This window comes from Nicotiana attenuata, unplaced genomic scaffold, assembly GCF_001879085.1.
Source record: "Nicotiana attenuata strain UT unplaced genomic scaffold, NIATTr2, whole genome shotgun sequence".
NCBI lineage: Eukaryota > Viridiplantae > Streptophyta > Magnoliopsida > Solanales > Solanaceae > Nicotiana > Nicotiana attenuata.
In genome coordinates, this window is record NW_017676201.1 from 15182 (window position 1) to 37539 (window position 22358).

A 22358-nucleotide genomic window follows, 5' to 3' on the forward strand; every position below is an offset into this window, starting at 1 on the left:
CCTCTTTCCGGGAGGGTATCTGCAGCCTCACCTTTTCTCCCCATCCGTAGTCTCTCCTCACAGCCTCAAGGTGTCTCTCTTCTATTGAGCGAATGAACCTCGATGCATGTTCTCGATGGCCAGGAACGTCTAGAGGTTTCTCTATCGTAAAATTTTTCATCCAGACGAAATAGTTCGAAGTTGGCTCGCCAAACGCCGGCTGTGTACCACCGGCTGGGCGGGAAGCAGAGGTGGGACTCCCTTCTTTCTGGTGAGCGGATTTGGACATGGTAGCCATGATTCCTTCGAAACAAGAAAGGGAAGATGAAAACTCAGGCGGAAGCTTTGATCTGATGCGGCACTAGAACTAGCGCAAAAAAGGAACTCTATAGAGAAAGGTAGTTGCACAAAGCGGCAAAGCCCTCAATGAAAGGAAAGCAAGTATATATAAGAAGAGCGGCGACTATTCATTAATTTTGATAGCCAATCAGCACCGACAAAGCAATTATGACTTTTTGGGAAAATATACCGACGGGGCCACTTCGGTCACTTTACGGTCATGTCTCAGGAATGACGTCACCACACAGTGTTCGAGGGATAGAGGAGTCAAGTCGATTCCTTACCAACCCAACTGAGGGAAGGTATGCGATCGAAACCAGAACAACCCGACCTCAAGGGTCTCTGTTGCTTCAATACCAAGCTCGAAGGAGTTAAATTCAAGTTCGAAGCTTGACTTCGGCATGAACACTAAAAGGCAAAACTTTGAAGACATTAAACAAGAAATCCTTTGCATTCCAAAAATATATTTACAAAGGAGCATTTACAAATCTCCCACGTGGAGTCCACATACAAAAGATGAAGAAGTAAAAAGAGCGAAGGTGGCCTAGCCTTCATCTTCGCTACTCCCCGAGCTGCTTTCAGAGCTCTCGTACGAAGTAGTCGGAGCTGCCGACTCCTCTTCCAAGGCCTTCGCTTCTTCGATCTCGGCAGAGAGATCGAAACCCTTGGCGTGCACTTCCTCAAAGGCCGGCCTCCGAGCTTCTAATCGAGTATGTGCTAGGGCGCGAGCCAGTTTGAGCTCGGCCTCTTCAGATATCTACTTGGCTCGAGTATTCGCTGCAGCAGCATTTTCCCGATACGAGAGTATGAGTGCATCGGCTTCAGAATTGGCCGAGGATAACGCGGCAGCCGACTCAACATGAAGCACCTTAAATTTTTGAACCTCCTTTTTAGAACCTTAAAGAAGGGTCTGAGTCGAGCCCAGCTCCTCTCGGAGAGTATCCCTTTCCGAGGCCATGCTATCCTTTCAGTCTAAGGATCTCGACATCTTTGGCCGCAATCTCTTCCCGAAGTTGCCCCGCTAGGGCATCCTTTCGCTGAATATGCAAATGCCGAGTCAAGGTAATAAACACCGAGTTATGAAAACAAAGGGCTTGGTCATGAGTACCGAACTACCTGCTCGATGAAGTTGGCCCGCTCTTGGAGCACTTTCTCCGAACTTGCTCGAAGGTTGTTCACTTCCTCGTCCCTTCGGGCGTATAGAGTTTTTAGCTCATTCGACTTCGAAGCGAGCTTCTCGAACTCCCCCTCACAATGAGTTAGTTCAGCTCGTAACTTGGAAAAGGCCTGGTCGTACAACATCGTGACCTATAGCATGAAGGAAAGAAGGTAGAAAAACAAAGGCCAAGACTCAAGGCACCAAGGTTATCTAAAAAATCACCTGTTTTGGAGTTTCGCAGCCTCCTCGAGAACGACTGGAGCATCAAGATCATCATCCTCTTCAACACCGGCAAAAAAATCTCCAAATGCATCGTGCTCTCCCTAGGATACCCCCACATCGGGAGTCCCCATGTTTTGGGCATCCCGTATTTGCCCTGGGGAAAACGACGGGCCTGATTGAAGACCGCCTATGACATCAACCTCTATCGGGGCTCCCTCTCGCCCTCGAAGGGCCTCAGAGCGGGATCCTCTGAATGCACCAACCAAGTGTTCATCGGCACAAGTCGTACCATTTTCAATGGTCGACTCGGGGACGGCATCTAAACCCTCCTCGAGGGTCTCCTCAATACGAGGTGGGATCGCATCGGCCACCTGAGACTCGGCAGTCTTCTGCCCGGCAACCTTCGAAGCATCATCGCTTCGTCTTGCCCTATGTACCAGTGGGCAACCATCATCGTCTTCATCTTTAGCACGAAGACTCTCAGCAGCTGCCGAAGTTAGGACCGCTGCATCGGCCCTAGGCTTTCGAGCCTTAGCTCTTTTTGATTTCGGGGACTCCGCCGGCGTCTCTTTCTATTCTTGGCAGGGATAAGGTCTGAAGTCCTTACTCGAATGAAGCAGCTCATCCACCCCCGGCCTTTATCTTCGTCGATGCTGGCAAAAAATGCTTTGGTAGATCGATGCCGCGGTTTGACTAGGCCCCCTCGATATAGACGAGGGCTATACAATCAAATCAGATGATCGAGGGTGAAAGGCAACCCCTCGACCATGTTCGAGAAATATCTAATAAAATAGACAATTCTCCAAAAAGAGAGATAAATTTGACCAAGCGTCACTCGATATTGTCGACAAAAATCGAGGATCACCGGGTCTGTCGGTGGAGAAGAAGAATCTACAGGACCTAAGGTAAAGGGATACGTATATACGCTGAGGAAACCAGCTCTCTGTAGTTATTTCCTCTTCCGATGAAGGGATCACTACTTGTACAACCTCTCCCCAGCAGCAATCTATTTTCACCTTCTCAATGTCGGTTATTAGACTAATGTACCGAGACATGGGCTCGCATCGGCCCGGTACCGAAGAGGGGTTTTCAATTTTAAAATCGGAGGATGTATCGAAGGGCCCAGGAATACACTCCTCAATGCAAGGAGACACTACCTTTTTGCTCTTAGACGAGCGAGACGAAGAAGGGGCTTCCTCTTTTCGAGGTACTGTCTTAGAAGTTTTGGCCATGGTTATAACAAAAGTTTCAAAGTAAGAAATGAACACAGAAGAAAGGTGAAGGCAGGAAACTGTTAACAAAGATTTTAAGATTTAAAGATGCCGCAAGGTTTAAAAGATAGGGAATTGGAGTATTTATAAGAGTCATCTAAGTGTATTGAAAGAGTTGAAAGGGCGATCAATAGCGGTTCGTAGGCTTTTCGAGAACCGTGTTAACAAGACCTCTGTACAACTTTTCTGTCACAGCATTTAATGATCTCACGTGGCTGACTTCACAATAGGGGTATCGAAGAGGCAAGAACTCAAGATCGTTTCTTATCATTTCATTCTAAGAAATGCGGGGACTATCTGTATACGGCCAAAATCGGGGAGTTTGACTTTGGGGCTACTGTGGCACTCCACGCCCGACCTCGAGAAGCTCGAAGCAGAGTTTGAAGTGTGACCCCGAGGTGCGTCCTCGAGGGAACATATCGAAGGTTCACTATAATCAATCTCGGAGCAGTACAAATCGATGATCGTCATGGAAAGAAGGGAAAGCTCTCAAGGATACGCGGTTAGGGCCGACCAAGTCTGCAAGAATAGTACAAATCCGTACTGAGCCATTATACAACTGCACCAATAGCATTTCCTCATCATTATTAGACATGTACTATGTTGGGATTCCTGCTCCTATATAAAGGGGACCCTTGTCATTTTGTAACAAACATGAATATTGAATACAATAGAACATTCTCTGCTTCTCTTGCCTAAACGTGCTCTACAATCACTTTACAGATTTTATTGCTTGTTCATTTATTTTTCATTATTTTTTCTTCATTTATTGCCCATTACTAACCGCAAAAGGCTATATCAAAGCCTTCGATATCATTGTTTCTTCATCAATCGATCATTGTTAACTGCCCTAACTAGACCTTGAGGCCCCATGTTCCAGCCAGCTCGAGGCCTAGTCTTGCGATAGTTTTGGTTTGCATATCTTATTCTCTTTACTTACACTTAACATCTATTTCCAAACAACTAGTATTGAAATAAATCACATTTTTTAGAACTACAAAATCAAATATAATTGCTAATAGCATTTTTAAGGTAAACAGCTCTATACCCTAACTCTCATCAAACAGTTAGTACATGCAACTCTTCAAGTGCACCACTGGAAGAAGACTCAGCAGCCATTTTCTTTACTTCCATTCCCTTCCTCAGTCTGCACCGCTGTCATTGGGCTGAGCTTAAAATGATTTTGATTTTAACAAACAGTTGTAAAAAAAACCAGTTCTCTTGAAGTCTATTGATCAGAAAATAAAAGTGGTTTCCTAGTGCGAGTTGGTTTGAGTTGAAAAGGCCGATCCTAGTGATAGTCAGATTCCTTGAAGGTTTTTATTCGTGGGCTATGACAAATGACGAAAAGTGTATGGGTTTGAGTATGTTTTCTTTTTGTATGTAAATTGCAGGAGATCATCTGCTTACATACGTGAAACATGCTCATTACGTATTTATTGTGTGCGGGAAGAAGTTGGATGGAATAAGGAAAATCAGATGATTTGATGAAAAAGAAGTTGAGAGGCAAAAGTTGGAGTACGCCACAATTGGAGCCTTGCATGAAAGGCAGGCACACCATGGCCTTGATGGTGAATCAAAATCCAGTGAAGCACGAAACTTTTGGCACTACCTCCTGCACGAGAAACAAGAAAAACTAGGAGAGTGCCAAGGGTCTCACGTCGCGCAATCCCTAGGCACGCGACTCAGTTTCTCCTGCCCAAAATAGGGGAGCACAAGGATGCCTCATATCAACCCTATTCTGTTTAAATACAACTTTGAGACATTTTTGAATGGCTACACAACATCTTTGAAGGTAAGAACAAGTAAGGAGCAAGGCGAAAGATTCAAAAACGAGTTTTTATCTTTCTTCTTCTTTTTTTATTATTAATGATGAGTTCTAAAATTATAGTCATGCAAACTGTTATCATTGGCAGATCTAGATGGAACTATATGGACTTTTAAGCACCCAATGTCACTGACCTGGTTTAGTAGATTTACATAGGTAATTATCAAAACTTTTAGATAAGTATTGAGTGAGCACCCATCATTATATTCTTTTTTCTCTTCTTTTGGAACTTTAATCGGCGAGCACCCATAGCTTTAGAATCTTGGATCCGCCACTGACTATTATGAGTAGCTAATTTTGTTATATAGGGGTCCATGGAACCTCTTGGAGGATGACTTTTCGTTACATTTAATATAAATTTTGCCGCTGGATTTTCTCTATCTGTTCAACTACGTGATTATCTTAGTTGCTTAAAAGGCCCTCAATTTAATGTGCCTATTTATTATGTATTACTTGAGAAAGAGTGCATATTTAGGTGATTGTTGAACAACATTACTCCTAAAGTATTGAAAAATCAATATGGATGGTTTAAAGGTATGTTTAGAAATAATAAAACCTTGACGCGATTTTAGTGAGCGGCAAGAAAGTGTAACTAGCATAACTTGAGAGAATACAATAGTAAATTATTGTAGTTACTCGAGAGAAAATTATAATAAGTAAAGTGCTCATGATCATTAGAGAATTCAGATAAAATTATAGGTGACGTAGCGGAAGGGACTCCGACAATTAGAGAAATCATAACCCTGGGTTTTCATAATCTTGTTCACAACCTTCAGTTTATTTAATGATAATGTATTTTATGACTTTCCATTAGTAGTAAAACAATCAAGAAATCTTTATTGCTACTTTGAGCATTAAGTGCGTAAATTCTTGTGATAAAGATAATCATAATTGATAGGTTAATACTCTGTGTGATTCGACTTTGGACTTTTAAACCAGATTATATTTACAATAACAGTTAGTGTTTTTATTAGACATAGTTGGGCATGATCTAATTTGGCGCCATTACCGGAGAATTGATGGTGTTATTAGTTATAGCTAGAAGAATTGCTAGAATTCTTAGTTAATCAATTTTGTTGATTCTAATTTTTATTGTATTGAAACTGTAATGTGTAACTCTTGTGCGGCGCTGGTGTGTGCCTAGTTACTCCTTGAGAAATGGCAAATTGTTTGAAGTATTATTGAAATCGGAGAAGGCCTTAAGGACATTGAATCGGGCTAACAAGAAGAACAAATAACAACTGAAACCAAATGAGCAACTTGAATTTGAAACGTCGGAGATAACAATGGAAACGACGGACTTCCCTTCAAAAATCGTGAAGTGGCACCTCTTTTGCACAAGTTGCTCTCTATGATTGGGCACAGTCAACCGCTGAAAATCTGGCGACCGCGATTATAGTTCCTCAGATTCAAGCGAAAACTTTCCAAATCACAAACAACATGCTACACTTTCTGCAGAACAAGGGACTATTCTCTAGGTCTCATGCTGAAGATCCACAGGTGTACTTGAATAATTTTCTCTCCATATGTGTCACTTAGAGGTAGCCGAATGTGACCTTGAAAGCAATCAAATTGTTGTTATTTCCATTCTCAGTGATAGAATAGGCTCAAACTTAGCTTAATTCTCTCCCAATCAACTCCATAACTACTTGGGAGGGGTTAGTTAAGCAGTTCCTGAACAATTCTACCTGTCCAATAAGACTACAAAGCAAATTGGTGAGATACTTCACTTCGAGCAGAAATTGATGGAGAATTTGCAAGAAACTTTGAAAAGATTCAAAAAGATGCTGGTGAAGTGCCCTTACCATGGTATTCCAGAACAGATGTTGGGAAAGAAGTACTACATGGGAGTACCTGACAGCCTAAAAGCTAATGTAGATGCTTCAGCCGGTGGAGCATTCTTAAGTTTAACATCACTTACACCGATTGTCCACTTGGTGCCTTTTGATCCTGAAAATACACTGGCTGATAATGTGGCAACCTGTATGACTCAAAGGACTCTCCTAACTAAGAAGATTGATGAATCGGGGCAGAAGTTAGTGCACATAGTGGATACTACAAATGAAGGGTTATGCAATCCTTGCATTAATAAACCCAATATCTGCTCATGGAGCGGTGAAGGATCAAATTAGGGCTATCCAGAAGATATGAATTATGTGGATAACTTTGGGGTCGGATGACAAGGTAGTTAACACCGGCACAGCAAAATCAACAATATAGGCCAGCGCATCAGCAGTATAATAATAATAATCTTACAGGAGTATGACCATAGGTTCAAGTTGTGCCTTACCAAAGGCAACCTGGATACAATCAACAACCACAACAACAGTTAACTTATAAACAACCTCAATAGCAACACCCAAACAAGATGACGGGTTGTTAGAAATAAAGGGAATGCTGCAACGAATAATTGGGGCTAATGGAAAGACGCAAGAAAAGGTAGCAGTGCATGACTCAGCGTTCAGGGGTATTAAAGTTGAAATGGAAAATATCTATGGCTCTAAATAATCTTCCTCAAAGGAAATTGCCCACGGGCACAAACATCAGCTCAAAGGAGCATGGCCTAATCAGTTGACGATTGTGAGTTGAGAAATAGAAGAGATCTTGATCAAGAGCAAGAAACTGTTCAAACTAGGCGACCAGTGGAAATACTTGTGCCAACACCGCTAAAGGTGGATGATTCAACTGATCTAATTGAGGTAACAAAGCAACAAGCTCAAGAGAAAACAATCAAGGAAAAATAGGTGGCAATAGAGACGGAAGAAGTGAAAGAAAAAGTGTTTAAAAAGGCACCTAATTAGCTGGAACCAATTCAAGTTACTAGAAAGAATCGACCTCCAACACCATTACCCCAGAGGTTAGCTAAATACCAGAAAGATGACTAGTATAAAAAATCTATTGAGATGTTGAAGCTGATTCAACTGAATATTCAGCTAATATTCCCTGCGAGAAATAACAAGATATGCTAAAATGATGAAAGACATGATGTATTGCAAGTTTGGCTTTAAGACTTGGCCACTGTGTTATTAACTCAGACTTGTAGTGTTGTGGTTATAAGCCTGTAGATGAGAAATTGTCTGGTCGTAGGATTTTCACAATTCATGCATCATAGGCGGCTATGCATTTGCTGAAGTGCTATGTGACTTGGGGCGAGCATAAATTTTATGCCCTTCTATATCTATAATAATTTAGGCATTAGAAGGGCAAGGCCCACCTCGATGTTATTACAGCTACCTGACCGAATGGTGAAGAGGCCATTAGGTATACTTGATGATGTACTTGTGCAAGTTGAAAGATTTGTGTTCCATGCAGATTTTGTCATTCTGGACTGTCAGGTTGATGAGGAGATTCCCATTATTCCGGGATGGCAATTCTTTGCCACTAGGAGAGTTCTGATTTATCGTGAAACTAGGGAGATGGAAATGAGACTAAACATTAAGGAAATAACTTTTAACATGCAAAAGTCCATGAGGCGACCTGATGAGTTTGCAAATTGTTCTCTAATGGAGGCGGTCGAGGTGATCATGCAAGAGGAGGATGAGTCACTTAATGCGAAAGACCCTCTAGCAGCCTGCATAATGAACTTACAAGAGGTGATGGCGAGGACTTGGAGAAGTGTGTATTGTCTCTTGAAGGTCAGTGACTTTAATCCAATTCCTTTCAATTACCCATTACTTTTTATGAGATTTCAACATCAAATTTAGGATTTTCATGGTAGAAATTAGGGATTTGGGTAGAATTGGAGATTTTTATAAAATTAAGATTTAGACCTTAAATTGAGGTCGGAATTCGAAACAAATCACATAACCGGGCTCGGGAGTGAATGGATAATCGGATTTAAGTCCGAACCTCGGGTTTTGACCAAGCGAGCCCGGGATTGACTTTTGTCGATTTTTTCAAAAATTATCAAAATTGAACCTCACATTAATGGGTAGTTTTTAAAGCTTATTTTTAATTATTTGGTTGATAATTTACTAGATTTGATTGGTTTGGAGGCTTGTTCAAAAGGCAAGACCGTGGTTGATTGATTGCCTGAGTTGCGGAGTGAGGTAATTATTGTGTATAACCCTCATTTGAGGGAATTAGGGTATCTTGAACTACATGTTATGTGAATTATATGGGAAATGACGTATATGTGAGGTGACGAGTGTATATACGCCGTCATGATACTTGCTTCCATGTTTTTGTTATTTCATGATATATCTTGTTTCATGTCTTAATTGCTACATGCTTTATTAACTTCTTTGCCATAATTGTTACTTGTCATTAGTTATTCTTGTATTAAATTGTCCATCCCTTCCATGACTCCATGCTTATTTGCTACTTGTTTCTACTTGCTTTACTTGCATATTTAAATTGTTATATGTCTTACTTGCCTAATAGTTTTGTAATATTTGTTGCTTTCTATAACGTGGTTCCACATGTATGATTTATTTAATTGATAGATACCGATGAGTTGGTAAGGTTGAGACATTCGAGTTGTTATAGATTCTTTGATTATTATGTGATTCTTCATTGTTTCGTACATTTACTCACTTGATGTAGAAATTCTTGAAAATTTTGGTTGTTGAATTGCTATTGTTGATTGAAATTGTTTGGGGAATGGGTTGCATGCCGCAACGAAAATTGAAAGGTAATGAATTGAAATGGCGGAATAAGGACTGATTGTGATATTGACAGATGATGATATGGTACGATCGGGTTGCGCGCCACAACGACTTGTATATGTGGTATTTGTTTGTGACCGTTGAATTTGCCTCGGTATTTTTAGATGAGTTATCCTAGGCTCTCTGGTAGTTGGATTTAGAGTTCATTTTTATGAGTTAACTGCTTTACTTTCATTTCCTATTTTTTTCCTGTTATTAATATTATTGCGTACAGGTTATTGTAAGTGACCCACCTTAGCCTCGTCACTACTTCGTCGAGGTTAGGCTCGGAACCTACATAGTACATGGGGTGGGTTATATTTATACTATACTCTGCACTTCTTGTGCAGATACCAGAGTGGGTCCCAATAGTGCTGAGTGAGATTGCCCGGATCCAGCTATTAGTGGAAACTTGAGGTATAGCTGCACGACGTTCGCAGTCCTGGAGTCCCCTTCTATGTCATTTTAGCTATTTATTTTGATTCAGACAGTTACGTTTTACTCAGACTATTATCTACAGTACACTAGATGCACATGTATTCGTGACACCAGTTTCTGGGATTGTATTTGAATTACGTCATTTATTAGTTTATCAATTTATTTCAGACTATTCAATTTTATTGTTATCATTTGATTTAAATTGTTAAAGATAATTAATAAATATAACTAATGTTGGCTTTCCTAGCAAGTAAAATATTAGGCATCGTCATGGTCCCGAGAGTGGGGATTCCGGGTTATAACAAAAGACGTAACTGCATTCCAGATTCAAGCTACCTTTTCTTCATGGTAGTTTAGGATTTTAGATATGTTTATGCAAACTTTAGATAGATATTATATTGATTCTTCATATCGATTTTGTAAATCTAAATCATAGTGGCTCATGACTTGTACTACCAGTCCCTGGGATAGTTGCATTGAGACTAGTTGTAGTTTCTACTATTTATATTATTGATTTCACAGTTTAGTTGTAACTTATATTATTTGGCTTAACTAGCCAGTTGGTTTAGGTACCATCATGACTTTTTAAAATTTGGATCTTGACAAGTTGGTAGCAGAGCACTAGGTTCGTAGGATCTACGAGTCACGAGCAAATGTCTAGTAGAGTCTTGAGGATCGATATGATGGCGTCCATACCTATCTTCGAGAGGCTACAGGGAATTTAGGAAACTTCCCTTCTTTCTTTCCTTATCATGCGACCTTGTTTCAGCTTGAAACCTGCGACTTTTATTCTTCATATTCGTCCGTGTGTGATACGGAGCACCAAGTACCAATGTGCACCGACGACTTATGATATTGCGGATGAGCTGCGAAGGGTTGTGGATGCTTGATTACCATTGCGATGTGTTGTCCGGGCTTAGATGTTGATGTATTGATAGATCTTCTAGTTGTTCGTATGTGGGATGAAGCGGATTCTTATATCTTGTCGACGAGTGTAGACTCGGGAGTATTAACCGATTGCCTACGTGACCATGTCGGGGTCATGAGAAGGTGTTGATTTGAGTCTAGCCAGTGGGTTATCTCCTACGTGAAGAGTTGAGGTCGTATGTTTCGTATGAGGTTTTTATTCAGTGGAATGCATACACTATTATTTTGGAGCATTTGAGGAAATTGGCTTGACTGTCACAAGGATGAGTACGCACTCGGCAGAATCATTGGAGTGTTTAATTTGATGTGAGGAATGGGAAGAAGGGAGACGATCTTTGTGTGAGGAATGAAAGGAAAAAGGCTTTAATGGAGGACTCAGTCGTAGGAAAGGGGAAGTTGCTGAAATGCGGGAATCAGATGGGGGGTTTTGGTTTTTTTCTTTTTTTAAATTCTGACTATATTACATTTATATCGGCTAGGGCCAAAGCGTAATAATTAAAACTTTAGGAATAAAGTTGGAACTTCCCCCTTCACTTTACAATTTAACCCAAATTCCATTTAAGCACTAATTAAGCAAAAAGGTTAATCTTAAAATAATTAGAACTTAAAAGGTCAATTTGTAATGTAAATTTAAGAAAGAGTCGTATGGCCAACTCTCCAAGTAACCTCATAGAAAATGAAACTTCGGTAAAATAAAAGTAATAATCACCTTTGGTTTACTCGTAAGATAAAAGCTTAAATATAATGCCTGTTGGTTCACATATATACATATAAAATTTATATGCAAGAGTTATAATAATAATAAATAGATTGTCATGTACTAGATAATAATATATGAGGCTTTACATAGAGAATAAAACTATAAGAAATGTTACGGAGGATGTAGTAACTCTCAGGGTATTTCATATTTGTGTCTTTAAATATTATTATGTCTATAGTACTATCACACACACACACACATATATATATATATATATATATATATATATATATACACTAGGTGTTTGCACAATTTAATACCGGTAGTATTTAATATAAGCAATCAGACGTTGCATTTGTATAGGGTCGAGTTTGACCAACCCCGTCCTCAAAATGCCTTCGACCTGTCGTGTGGACAAAGGTCGGGCCCAAGGGACGACCATGTAATCACGTCGGCCCCTCTGTAACGTGCACTTTATCTTTAGTTTATATATTTTATCTTTATATCGTAAATAGGAAAAAAGGGAAAATCCCTCCGCTATATAAGGGGGGTTCCCAACTATGTAAAGGGGGAGGATTTTTGATCAATAGCATTTCTACTTATTCTCTCTATCTCTCTGTCTCAATTTCTCTCTCGCTCTCTCTTTCTCTGAAATACGGATACCTCTGATCTTTGTAACATTATCACGCAACTTTGTCCTTTAACTGTTCCGAATCACCAAACCACAAAGGATTACTCATACTCTAGTGTCGATTATCTTTGATTACGCTTACCCCCTTTTCATACATTTGATTGATTTGCTTAAACACCGTTCGTTAACCTTTTAAGTCAAACAATTTGGCACCGTCTGTGGGGATTTCGATAATCAAAGTCATAGTTCACATCTAGAGTATCAGAAACAACGATCATTACCCCCCAAACTCAGTAGAACCAGAAATGGCAGACAGAGAAGCTAAGCTAAAGATGATAGCCGATGTCTCAACCAACCTGATGGGTCCCCTCAACGAGGCCAGTAGAGAAGATGTTTCAAACGCAACACCGAGCAGTCTTCCGGAGGAAAATATATCGCCCTCCTCACTCGAAGATCTAACGATCTTGCATGAGAAGGGGACTTCGACACCCGCAGTAAAGGAAACACCCCCAGTAGTCAAAAAATTACTGGAGGAGTGGCTGACAAACACCCTGAGCGGCCTGCTCGAGAAACCGTCTCCGGGAAACCCCAGCGATTCGCCAGCGACTACCGCAGCCGCCGGCGAACCAGGTGCTATGCGGACGAGCAGCGCTCATACAGACATCATCGTAAGCAACGATGCGCTCGCAACCATCCTAAGAAAAATGGAAGAAATGGAGAATGAGAATAAGGCACTCCGTGACCAAATGAAAGAGCACCAGGAAAGGGTAGACAAAATACCCGATGCACCAAAATTACTGCCGAAACGCGACGTAGGACGTTTCGTCGAGCAACCGTACAACGAGGAAGCCGCCCCTCATCCGATCCCAAAAACCTTCAAGATGCCCCCATATTTGAGAATATATGATGGGACCACGGACCCAGAAGATCATCTGATCCACTACGTAACCGCTGTGAAAGGAAATGACTTGTCAAAGGAGCAGGTGCCATCCGTGCTGCTGAAAAAGTTCGGAGAAACCCTGACCGGAGGGGAACTAACATGGTATTCGCAACTGCCGGCTAGGTCAATATCAACGTTCGAGGAGATGGCGGACAAATTCGCTACCGCCCATGCGGGAGCAAAGAAGGCCGAAGCAAGGGTTAACGACATATTTGCGATCAGGCAAACGACAGGCGAAGGGCTTAGGGACTTCTGGCACGATTCAATAGAGTGAGAATGAGCCTGCCTAACGTATCGGAGGGAATGACAGTTGCCGCCTTCCAAAACGGTTTGAGCAGGGATGGGTCGAAAGCAACCAAGAAACTACTCAACCGACTCATGAAGTATCCCCCCACAACGCGGGAAGAGATCCACAACGCCTACTGTGCAGAGGTAAAGGCAGACGAGGACGATCTCAACGGTCCGACCCAGCGGCTAATGTCAGTACAGACGGAAACCAGGAAAGATCGATGCAACAACGGGCGACGGGACCCACTCCCACGGTTTAACAGAGAAAGGCATCAGCCCTACGTTAGAGCCCCTAACCCGCCTCCTCCGAGACACCAGGACGCCTTGCAACGACATACTGCTACGCTCCGGAAGGAAAGAGGTATGCCTCCGTTATTATCCACTCATAACTTTTGTGTCTCACCCTCAGAGATAGTATACGCACTGGAGATGCTAGGCCCGAAGGTACATTGGCCGCCAAAAATGAAATCAGATCCTAGTGCAAGAAAATCAAACGTCCTGTGCGAGTTCCACCAGGAACGGGGACACAGGACCGAAGACTGCATAGGCCTACGACAAGAAGTAGCCAGGATGCTGAACCAGGGATACCTGAAGGAGCTGCTCAGCGACAAAGGAAGAGCTAACTTCGCCAGGGGACGCGACCGATCTCAAGGGCCGCCAAGACCGCCGTCCCTGACACGAACCATACAGATGATTATCAGCGGCGGTGACAATTCGACAATCAACCACGTCAAGTTCACCACCACGCACAAACTAAAGCGCACAATCGCTCACGAACGGTATGATGACTTCGAAGATTGTATCACCTTCGATAAGTCTGATGCCGACGGTTTGTCTTTCCCTCACTATGATGCTTTATCCATAACCTTACGCATTGCTGATACTGATGTAAAGAGAATTATGGTAGACGACGGAAGCGGCGCGTGTATTATCTATCCGAGAGTCCTTACGCAAATGAGGCTTGAGGATAAAGTAATACCGTGTTGCATAACACTAACGGGTTTTAACAATGCAGTAGAACGCACCTCCGGAGAGATATCACTACCAGTCCTGGCGGGAGGAGTCACGCTGGACACCACCTTCCACATCATGAACCAGGAAACGGCTTACAACGTCATCATAGGACGTCCATGGATACACGCCATGCGAGCCGTCCCATCGAGCCTCTATCAGGTAATCAAGTTTCCCACCCCATGGGGAATATTCAGTATCCGAGGTGAACCACGCACCGCCCAAGAATGTTACCGAATCGCCCAAGATTGCACCCACACCAAACAACTGAAAGGGGCAAGTGTGGAAGCATAGCAATCAGCCATGTCGGGGACCAAATTCACCCCGACAACGGAAGGCATCAGGGACCCCGATATCGTAGAAGCCTGCAAAGCGACAGTTGAGGACCTCGACCCTGTCATGTTGGACAGTACCGACAGTTCGAAAAAAGCCTACATCGGGCATAATCTCTCCAACCCAGGTAAGTACCATGAATTATTAACTAACCATGCAGGTCTGTTCGCCTTCTCCCATTCTGACATGCCAGGGATATCAAAAGACATCGCCACTCACAAACTCAACCTCGACCCACTCTATCCGTCTGTGCGGCAGGTAAGGAGAAAGTTCAACGCTGCAATCAATGAGGTAGTCAACGAAGAAGTAGATAAGCTACTAGCCAACGGGTCCATCAGAGAATCAAAGTACCCCCAGTGGGTCGCCAACGTGGTCATGGTAAAAAAGAAAAACGGGAAATGGAGGATGTGCGTGGATTTCACTGACTTGAACAAGGCATGCGCAAAGGACTCCTTCCCATTACCTCACATCGATCAGCTGATAGATGCAACAGCCAGACACGAGCTGCTAAGCTTTTTGGATGCTTATTTTGGCTAAAACCAGATCCTGATGGCCGATGAGGACCAGGAAAAAATGACTTTTATCACCCACCAAGGGACTTACTGCTACAAGGTGATGCCCTTCGGGCTCAAAAACGCCGGCCCAACATACCAAAGGCTGGTCACCAAGATGTTCAAGGAACAGCTCGGCAAGACAATGGAGGTCTACATCGACGACATGCTAGTAAAGTCGGCTAAAAAGGAGGATCACATCGACCATTTAAAACAAGCCTTTGAGATACTAAGACGATACGGGATGAAGCTAAACCCAGAAAAATGTGCTTTCGGCGTGTCTTCCGGAAAGTTCCTGGGTTTTCTCGTATCCCAGCGAGGTATCGAAGTCAATCCAGACCAGATCAAGGCCATAGAGACGATACCAGAAACCCTGAATAGCAAGAAGCAGGTGCAGAAACTAACCGGGCGAATAGCCGCTCTGTCAAGATTCATCTCGCGATCCTCGGACAGGTGCCACAAATTCTTTAATGTACTGAGGAAAGATCGAGGGTTGCAATGGGACGAAGAATGCGTCGAAGCATTAAGGAAACTGAAGGAATATCTATCTTCACCACCCTTGCTCGTCAAAGCAGATCCCGGCGAATGCCTGCTCGTCTATCTGGCGGTGTCAGAAGTCGCCGTCAGTGCCGTCCTAGTTCGCGAAAGCAAAGGTACGCAATAGCCGCACCTCGAGAAGTTGGCTTTGGCATTAGTCGTAGCTTCACGAAAGCTTAGACCCTACTTTCAGTGCCACCCCATAAAGGTGATAACAACCTTCCCCCTAAGGGGCATCCTACACAAACCTGAACTCTTAGGAAGGCTCGCCAAATAGGCCATAGAGCTCAGCGAGCATGACATAACCTATCACCCGAGAACCGCCATCAAGTCGCAGGTACTTTCCGACTTTGTCGCCGACTTCAGTACGGGAATCTTGCTAGAAGTGGAACAAGAGGCCCTCCGCGCCTCTGCAAACACCGACCTCTGGATCCTCTACACCGATAGCGTTGTGAACGCCTCGGGATCAGGATTGGGACTTGTCTTCGAGAACCCCATGGGAGAAGTAATTCGCAGTACGTACGATGCCCTGAAATGACTAACAACAAAGCCGAGTATGAGGCTGTAATTGTAGGTATGAAGCTGGCCATCAAATACGGAGCCCGACGGGTCATCCTCCATTGCGACTCCCAACTCGTGGTAAACTAGGTCACCAGAACCTACCAAATTAAGGAACAGAGGCTACAAAAATACCAATCAGAAATTCGTAAGCTGATGACGGAGTTCAACGAATGTCGCTTCGAGCATATTCCCCAAGGACAGAACATCGAGGCGGACAGCCTAGCAAAACTAGCCGCAGCCACCAAAAATATCAACAAAGAGAACGTGGTCACTCTCCTCTATTCAGCCGCCGACCATGTCGAGGTACTCTCATTAAGCTTAACTTGGGACTGGCGCAACCAGTTTGTATCCTACCTGCAGGACGGGACACTCCCGCACGACAAAAAGGAAGCCAAGAAACTTCGGGTACAAGCAGCCCGCTACAGCCTCATAAACCACGAGCTCTACAAGAGAACGTTCGGTGGTCCCTTGCTAAATGTCTCGGGCCACACCAAACGAGTCAAGTTTTGGAAGAAGTGCATGAAGGCCATTGCGGCGCCTATACGGGGAACCGCGCTCTTTTCCGGTGCCTCATAGGCGCCGGTTACTACTGGCCCACCATGAAGAAAGAGGCAGCGGACTACGTCCGAAGATGCGAACAATGCCAGAAGTTCGCCCCTATGATACACCAGGCAGGAGAACTCCTCCACTCAGTCACTTCGCCATGGCCGTTCATAAAATGGGGGATGGACATAATCGGCCCCCTACCAGCTGGACGAGGAAAGGTATGCTTTCTGTTAGTTTTAACTGACTATTTTTCTAAATGGATCGAAGCAGGTGCATACGCGCAAATACGCGAGCAAGAGGTAATCGCATTCATATGGAAAAATATCATATGCCGTTTTGGCATCCCCAAAGAGGTCAGCTGCGACAATGGACCCCAGTTCATCGGCAAAAAGACTACCGAATTCTTCGAGAAGTGGCACATCAAGTGGATACTCTCCACCCCGTATCATCCCGCTGCTAACGATCAAGCCGAATCTTCAAACAAAACAATACTGAACATATTAAAGAAGAAGCTCGAAGAGGCTAAAGGGCTGTGGCCCAAGTTATTACCCGAGGTATTATGGGCATACCGGACTACGCCCAAATCCAGCACGGGGGAGACACCTTATTCATTGGTCTATGGAACCGATGCCGTTATACCCGTCGAGATCGGAGAAGCCAGTCTGAGATACTTACACACCAGTGGAGCAGACAACGACGCGAGCAGGTTACAAGACCTGGACGAGGTCGAGGAACGAAGAGACATGGCCCACATAAGAATGGCCGCCCAAAAACAACAAGTGGAAAGATATTACAACAGGAAAGCCAGGGCGAGACCGCTTAAAGTTGGCGACTATGTTCTCAAAGCCAAAACACTGGAATTGAAAGATCCGAACGAAGGAAAGTTAGGGACCAACTGGGACGGGCCATACAAAATTACGGCGGCAGCTAGCAAAGGAGCATTCCGACTAGAAACGATGGAGGGAAAGTTACTCCTAAACAATTGGAACATCGCCCATATCAAGCACTTCCACTTCTGAAAGGTGTCTCCAGAGTCGTACTCTTTTTCCCTTACCCGAGTTTTGTCCCAATTGGATTTTCTCGGGAAGGTTTTTATCGAGGCAACGAAGGGGACACCCGGTGGAACAAGAAGCACGAGTTCACCACGTGGGCCAACATGGTGAAGGGACTACCCTAGTATCCCCGTTGTTCTCCATTGTATGAATAGAATTCTCCACTGAATGAATAGAATTCTCCATTGAATGTATAAAGATCTCCATTGTATGAATAAGATCTCCATTACGCAAACAAGAAAACAGTCGACACCAATTCGACCTCGCTCGAATTGGGACTCAGGCTAAGTGCCTTCGCCATTAAAATAGTGCAGTTCGACCCCGCTCGAACTGGGACTCAGGCTAAGTGCGTTCGCCATTAAAATAGTGCAGTTCGACCCCGCTCGAACTGGGACTCAGGCTAAGTGCCTTCGCCATTAAAATAGTGCAGTTCGACCTCGCTCAAACTGGGACTCAGGCTAAGTGCCTTCGCCATTAAAATAGTGCAGTACCTCGCTCGAACTGGGACTCAGGCTAAGTGCCTTTTCCATTAAAATAGTGCAGTTCGACCCCGCTCGAACTGGGACTCAGGCTAAGTGCCTTCGCCATTAAAATAGTGCAGATTCGACCTCGCTCGAACTGGGACTCAGGCTAAGTGCCTTACGACCTATTAAACTAGTGTACGTTCGACCCGCTNTAATTATTATTATGTCTATAGTACTATCACACACACACACACATATATATATATATATATATATATATATATATATACACTAGGTGTTTGCACAATTTAATACCGGTAGTATTTAATATAAGCAATCAGACGTTGCATTTGTATAGGGTCGAGTTTGACCAACCCCGTCCTCAAAATGCCTTCGACCTGTCGTGTGGACAAAGGTCGGGCCCAAGGGACGACCATGTAATCACGTCGGCCCCTCTGTAACGTGCACTTTATCTTTACTTTATATATTTTATCTTTATATCGTAAATAGGAAAAAAGGGAAAATCCCTCCGCTATATAAGGGGGGTTCCCAACTATGTAAAGGGGGAGGATTTTTGATCAATAGCATTTCTACTTATTCTCTCTATCTCTCTGTCTCAATTTCTCTCTCGCTCTCTCTTTCTCTGAAATACGGATACCTCTGATCTTTGTAACATTATCACGCAACTTTGTCCTTTAACTGTTCCGAATCACCAAACCACAAAGGATTACTCATACTCTAGTGTCGATTATCTTTGATTACGCTTACCCCCTTTTCATACATTTGATTGATTTGCTTAAACACCGTTCGTTAACCTTTTAAGTCAAACAATTTGGCACCGTCTGTGGGGATTTCGATAATCAAAGTCATAGTTCACATCTAGAGTATCAGAAACAACGATCATTATCTCCCCCCCCCCCCCTTCAAAAAAAAACTCAGTAGAACCAAAAATGGTAGACAGAGAAGCTAAGCTAAAGATGATAGCCGATGTCTCAACCAACCTGATGGGTCCCCTCAACGAGGCCAGTAGAGAAGATGCTTCAAACGAAACACCGAGCAATCTTCCGGAGGAAAATGTATCACCCTCCTCACTCGAAGATCTAACGATCTTGCATGAGAAGGGGACTTCGACACCCGCAGTAAAGGAAACACCCCCAGTAGTCAAAAAATTATTGGAGGAGTGGCTGACAAACACCCTGAGCGGCCTGCTCGAGAAACCGTCTCCGGGAAACCCCAGCGACTACCACAGCCGCCAGCGAACCAGGTGCTATGCGGACGAGCCGCACTCATACAGACATCATCGTAAGCAACGATCCGCTCGCAACCATCCTAAGAAAAATGGAAAAAATGGAGAATGAGAATAAGGCACTCCGTGACCAAATGAAAGAGCACCAGGAAAGGGTAGACAAAATACCCGGTGCACCAAAATTACTGCCGAAACGCGACGTAGGACGTTTCGTCGAGCAACCGTACAACGAGGAAGCCGCCCCTCATCCGATCCCAAAAACCTTCAAGATGCCCCCATATTTGAGAATATATGATGGGACCACGGACCCAGAAGATCATCTGATCCACTACGTAACCGCTGTGAAAGGAAATGACTTGTCAAAGGAGCAGGTGCCATCCGTGCTGCTGAAAAAGTTCGGAGAAACCCTGACCGGAGGGGCACTAACATGGTATTCGCAACTGCCAGCTGGGTCAATATCAACGTTCGAGGAGATGGCAGACAAATTCGCTACCGCCCATGCGGGAGCAAAGAAGGCCGAAGCAAGGGTTAACGACATATTTGCGATCAGGCAAACGACAGGCGAAGGGCTCAGGGACTTCAGGCACGATTCAACAGAGTGAGAATGAGCCTGCCTAACGTATCGGAGGGAATGACAGTTGCCGCCTTCCAAAACGGTTTGAGCAGGGACGGGTCGAAAGCAACCAAGAAACTACTCAGCCGACTCATGAAGTATCCCCTCACAACGCCTACTGTGCAGAGGTAAAGGCAGACGAGGACGATCTCAACGGTCCGACCCAGCGGCTAATGTCAGTACAGACGGAAACCAGGAAAGATCGACGCAACAACGGGCGACGGGACCCACTCCCACGATTTAACAGAGAAAGGCATAAGCCCTACGTTAGAGCCTCTAACCCGCCTCCTCCGAGACACCAGGACCCCTTTCAATGACATACTGCTACGCTCCGGAAGGAAAGAGGTATGCCTCCGTTATTATCCACTCATAACTTTTGTGTCTCACCCTCAGAGATAGTATACGCACTGGAGAAGCTAGGCCCGAAGGTACACTGGCCGCCAAAAATGAAATCAGATCCTAGCGCAAGAAAATCAAATGTCCTGTGCGAGTTCCACCAGGAACCGGGACACAGGACCGAAGACTGCATAGGCCTACGACAAGAAGTAGCCAGGATGCTGAACCAGGGATACCTGAAGGAGCTGCTCAGCGACAAAGGAAGAGCTAACTTCGCCAGGGGACGCGACCGATCTCAAGGGCCGCCAAGACCGCCGTCCCTGACACGAACCATACAGATGATTATCAGAGGCGGTGACAATTCGACAATCAACCACGTCAAGTTCACCACCACGCACAAACTAAAGCGCACAATCGCTCAGAAACGGTATGATGACTTCGAAGATTGTATCACCTTCAATAAGTCTGATGTCGACGGTTTGTCCTTCCCTCACTATGATGCTTTAGTCATAACCTTACGCATTGCTGATACTGATGTAAAGAGAATTATGGTAGACGACGAAAGCGACATGTGTATTATCCATCCGAGAGTCCTCACGCAAATGAGGCTTGAGGATAAAGTAATACCGCGTTGCATAACACTAACGGGTTTTAACAATGCAGTAGAACGCACCTCCGGAGAGATATCACTGCCGGTCCTGGCGGGAGGAGTCACGCTGGACACCACCTTCCACATCATGAACCAGGAAACGGCTTACAACGTCATCATAGGACGTCCATGGATACACGCCATGCGAGCCGTCCCATCGAGCCTTTATCAGGTAATCAAGTTTCCACCCCATAGGGAATATTCAATATCCGAGGTGAACCACGCACCGCCCAAGAATGTTACCGAATCGCCCAAGATTGCACCCACACCAAACAACTGAAAGGGGCAAGTGCGGAAGCATAACAATCAGCCATGTCGGGGACCAAATTCACCCCGACAACGGAAGGCATCTGGGACCCCGATATCGTAGAAGCCTGCAAAGCGACAGTTGAGGACCTCGACCCTGTCACGTTGGACAGTACCGACAGTTCGAAAAAAGCCTACATCGGGCATAACCTCTCCGACCCAGGTAAGTACCATGAATTCTTAACTAACCATGTAGGTCTGTTCGTCTTCTCCCATTCTGACATGCCAGGGATATCAAAAGACATCGCCACTCACAAACTCACCGTCGACCCACTCTATCGAACCGTGTGGCAGGTAAGGAGAAAGTTCAACGCCCCAATCAATGAGGCAGTTAGCGAAGAAGTAGATCAGCTACTAGCCAACGGGTCCATCAGAGAATCGAAGTACCCCCGGTGGGTCGCCAACGTGGTCATGGTCAAAAAGAAAAGCGGAAAATGGAGGATGTGCGTGGATTTCACTGACTTGAACAAGGCATGCCCAAAGGATTCCTTCCCACTACCTCACATCGATCAGCTGATAGACGCAACAGCCGGACGCGAGCTGCTAGATCCTGATGGCCGATGAGGACCAGGAAAAAACGACTTTTATCACCCACCATGGGACTTATTGCTACAATGTTATGCCCTTCGGGCTCAAAAACGCCGGCGCAATATACCAAAGGCTGGTCACCAAGACGTTCAAGGAACAGCTCGGCAAGACAATGGAGGTCTACACCGACGACATGCTAGTAAAGTCGGCTAAAAAGGAGGATCACATCGACCATTTAAAACAAGCCTTTGAGATAC

The 22358-nt window shown here is 44.3% G+C and overlaps 1 protein-coding gene across 1 annotated transcript; it reads left to right on the forward strand.

Moving 5' to 3' along the window:
- Positions 1 to 20728: 20728 nt before the first annotated feature.
- Positions 20729 to 21547, forward strand: LOC109220838. The gene has a single exon (XM_019385301.1). It carries the CDS (start codon positions 20729 to 20731, stop codon positions 21545 to 21547), a length of 819 nt encoding a protein of 272 aa, XP_019240846.1.
- Positions 21548 to 22358: the final 811 nt, after the last annotated feature.

Excerpts from the sequence above, each read along its gene's own strand:
- LOC109220838 (XM_019385301.1), top strand. The coding sequence starts at position 20,729 with ATGAAATCAGATCCTAGCGCAAGAAAATCAAATGTCCTGTGCGAGTTC.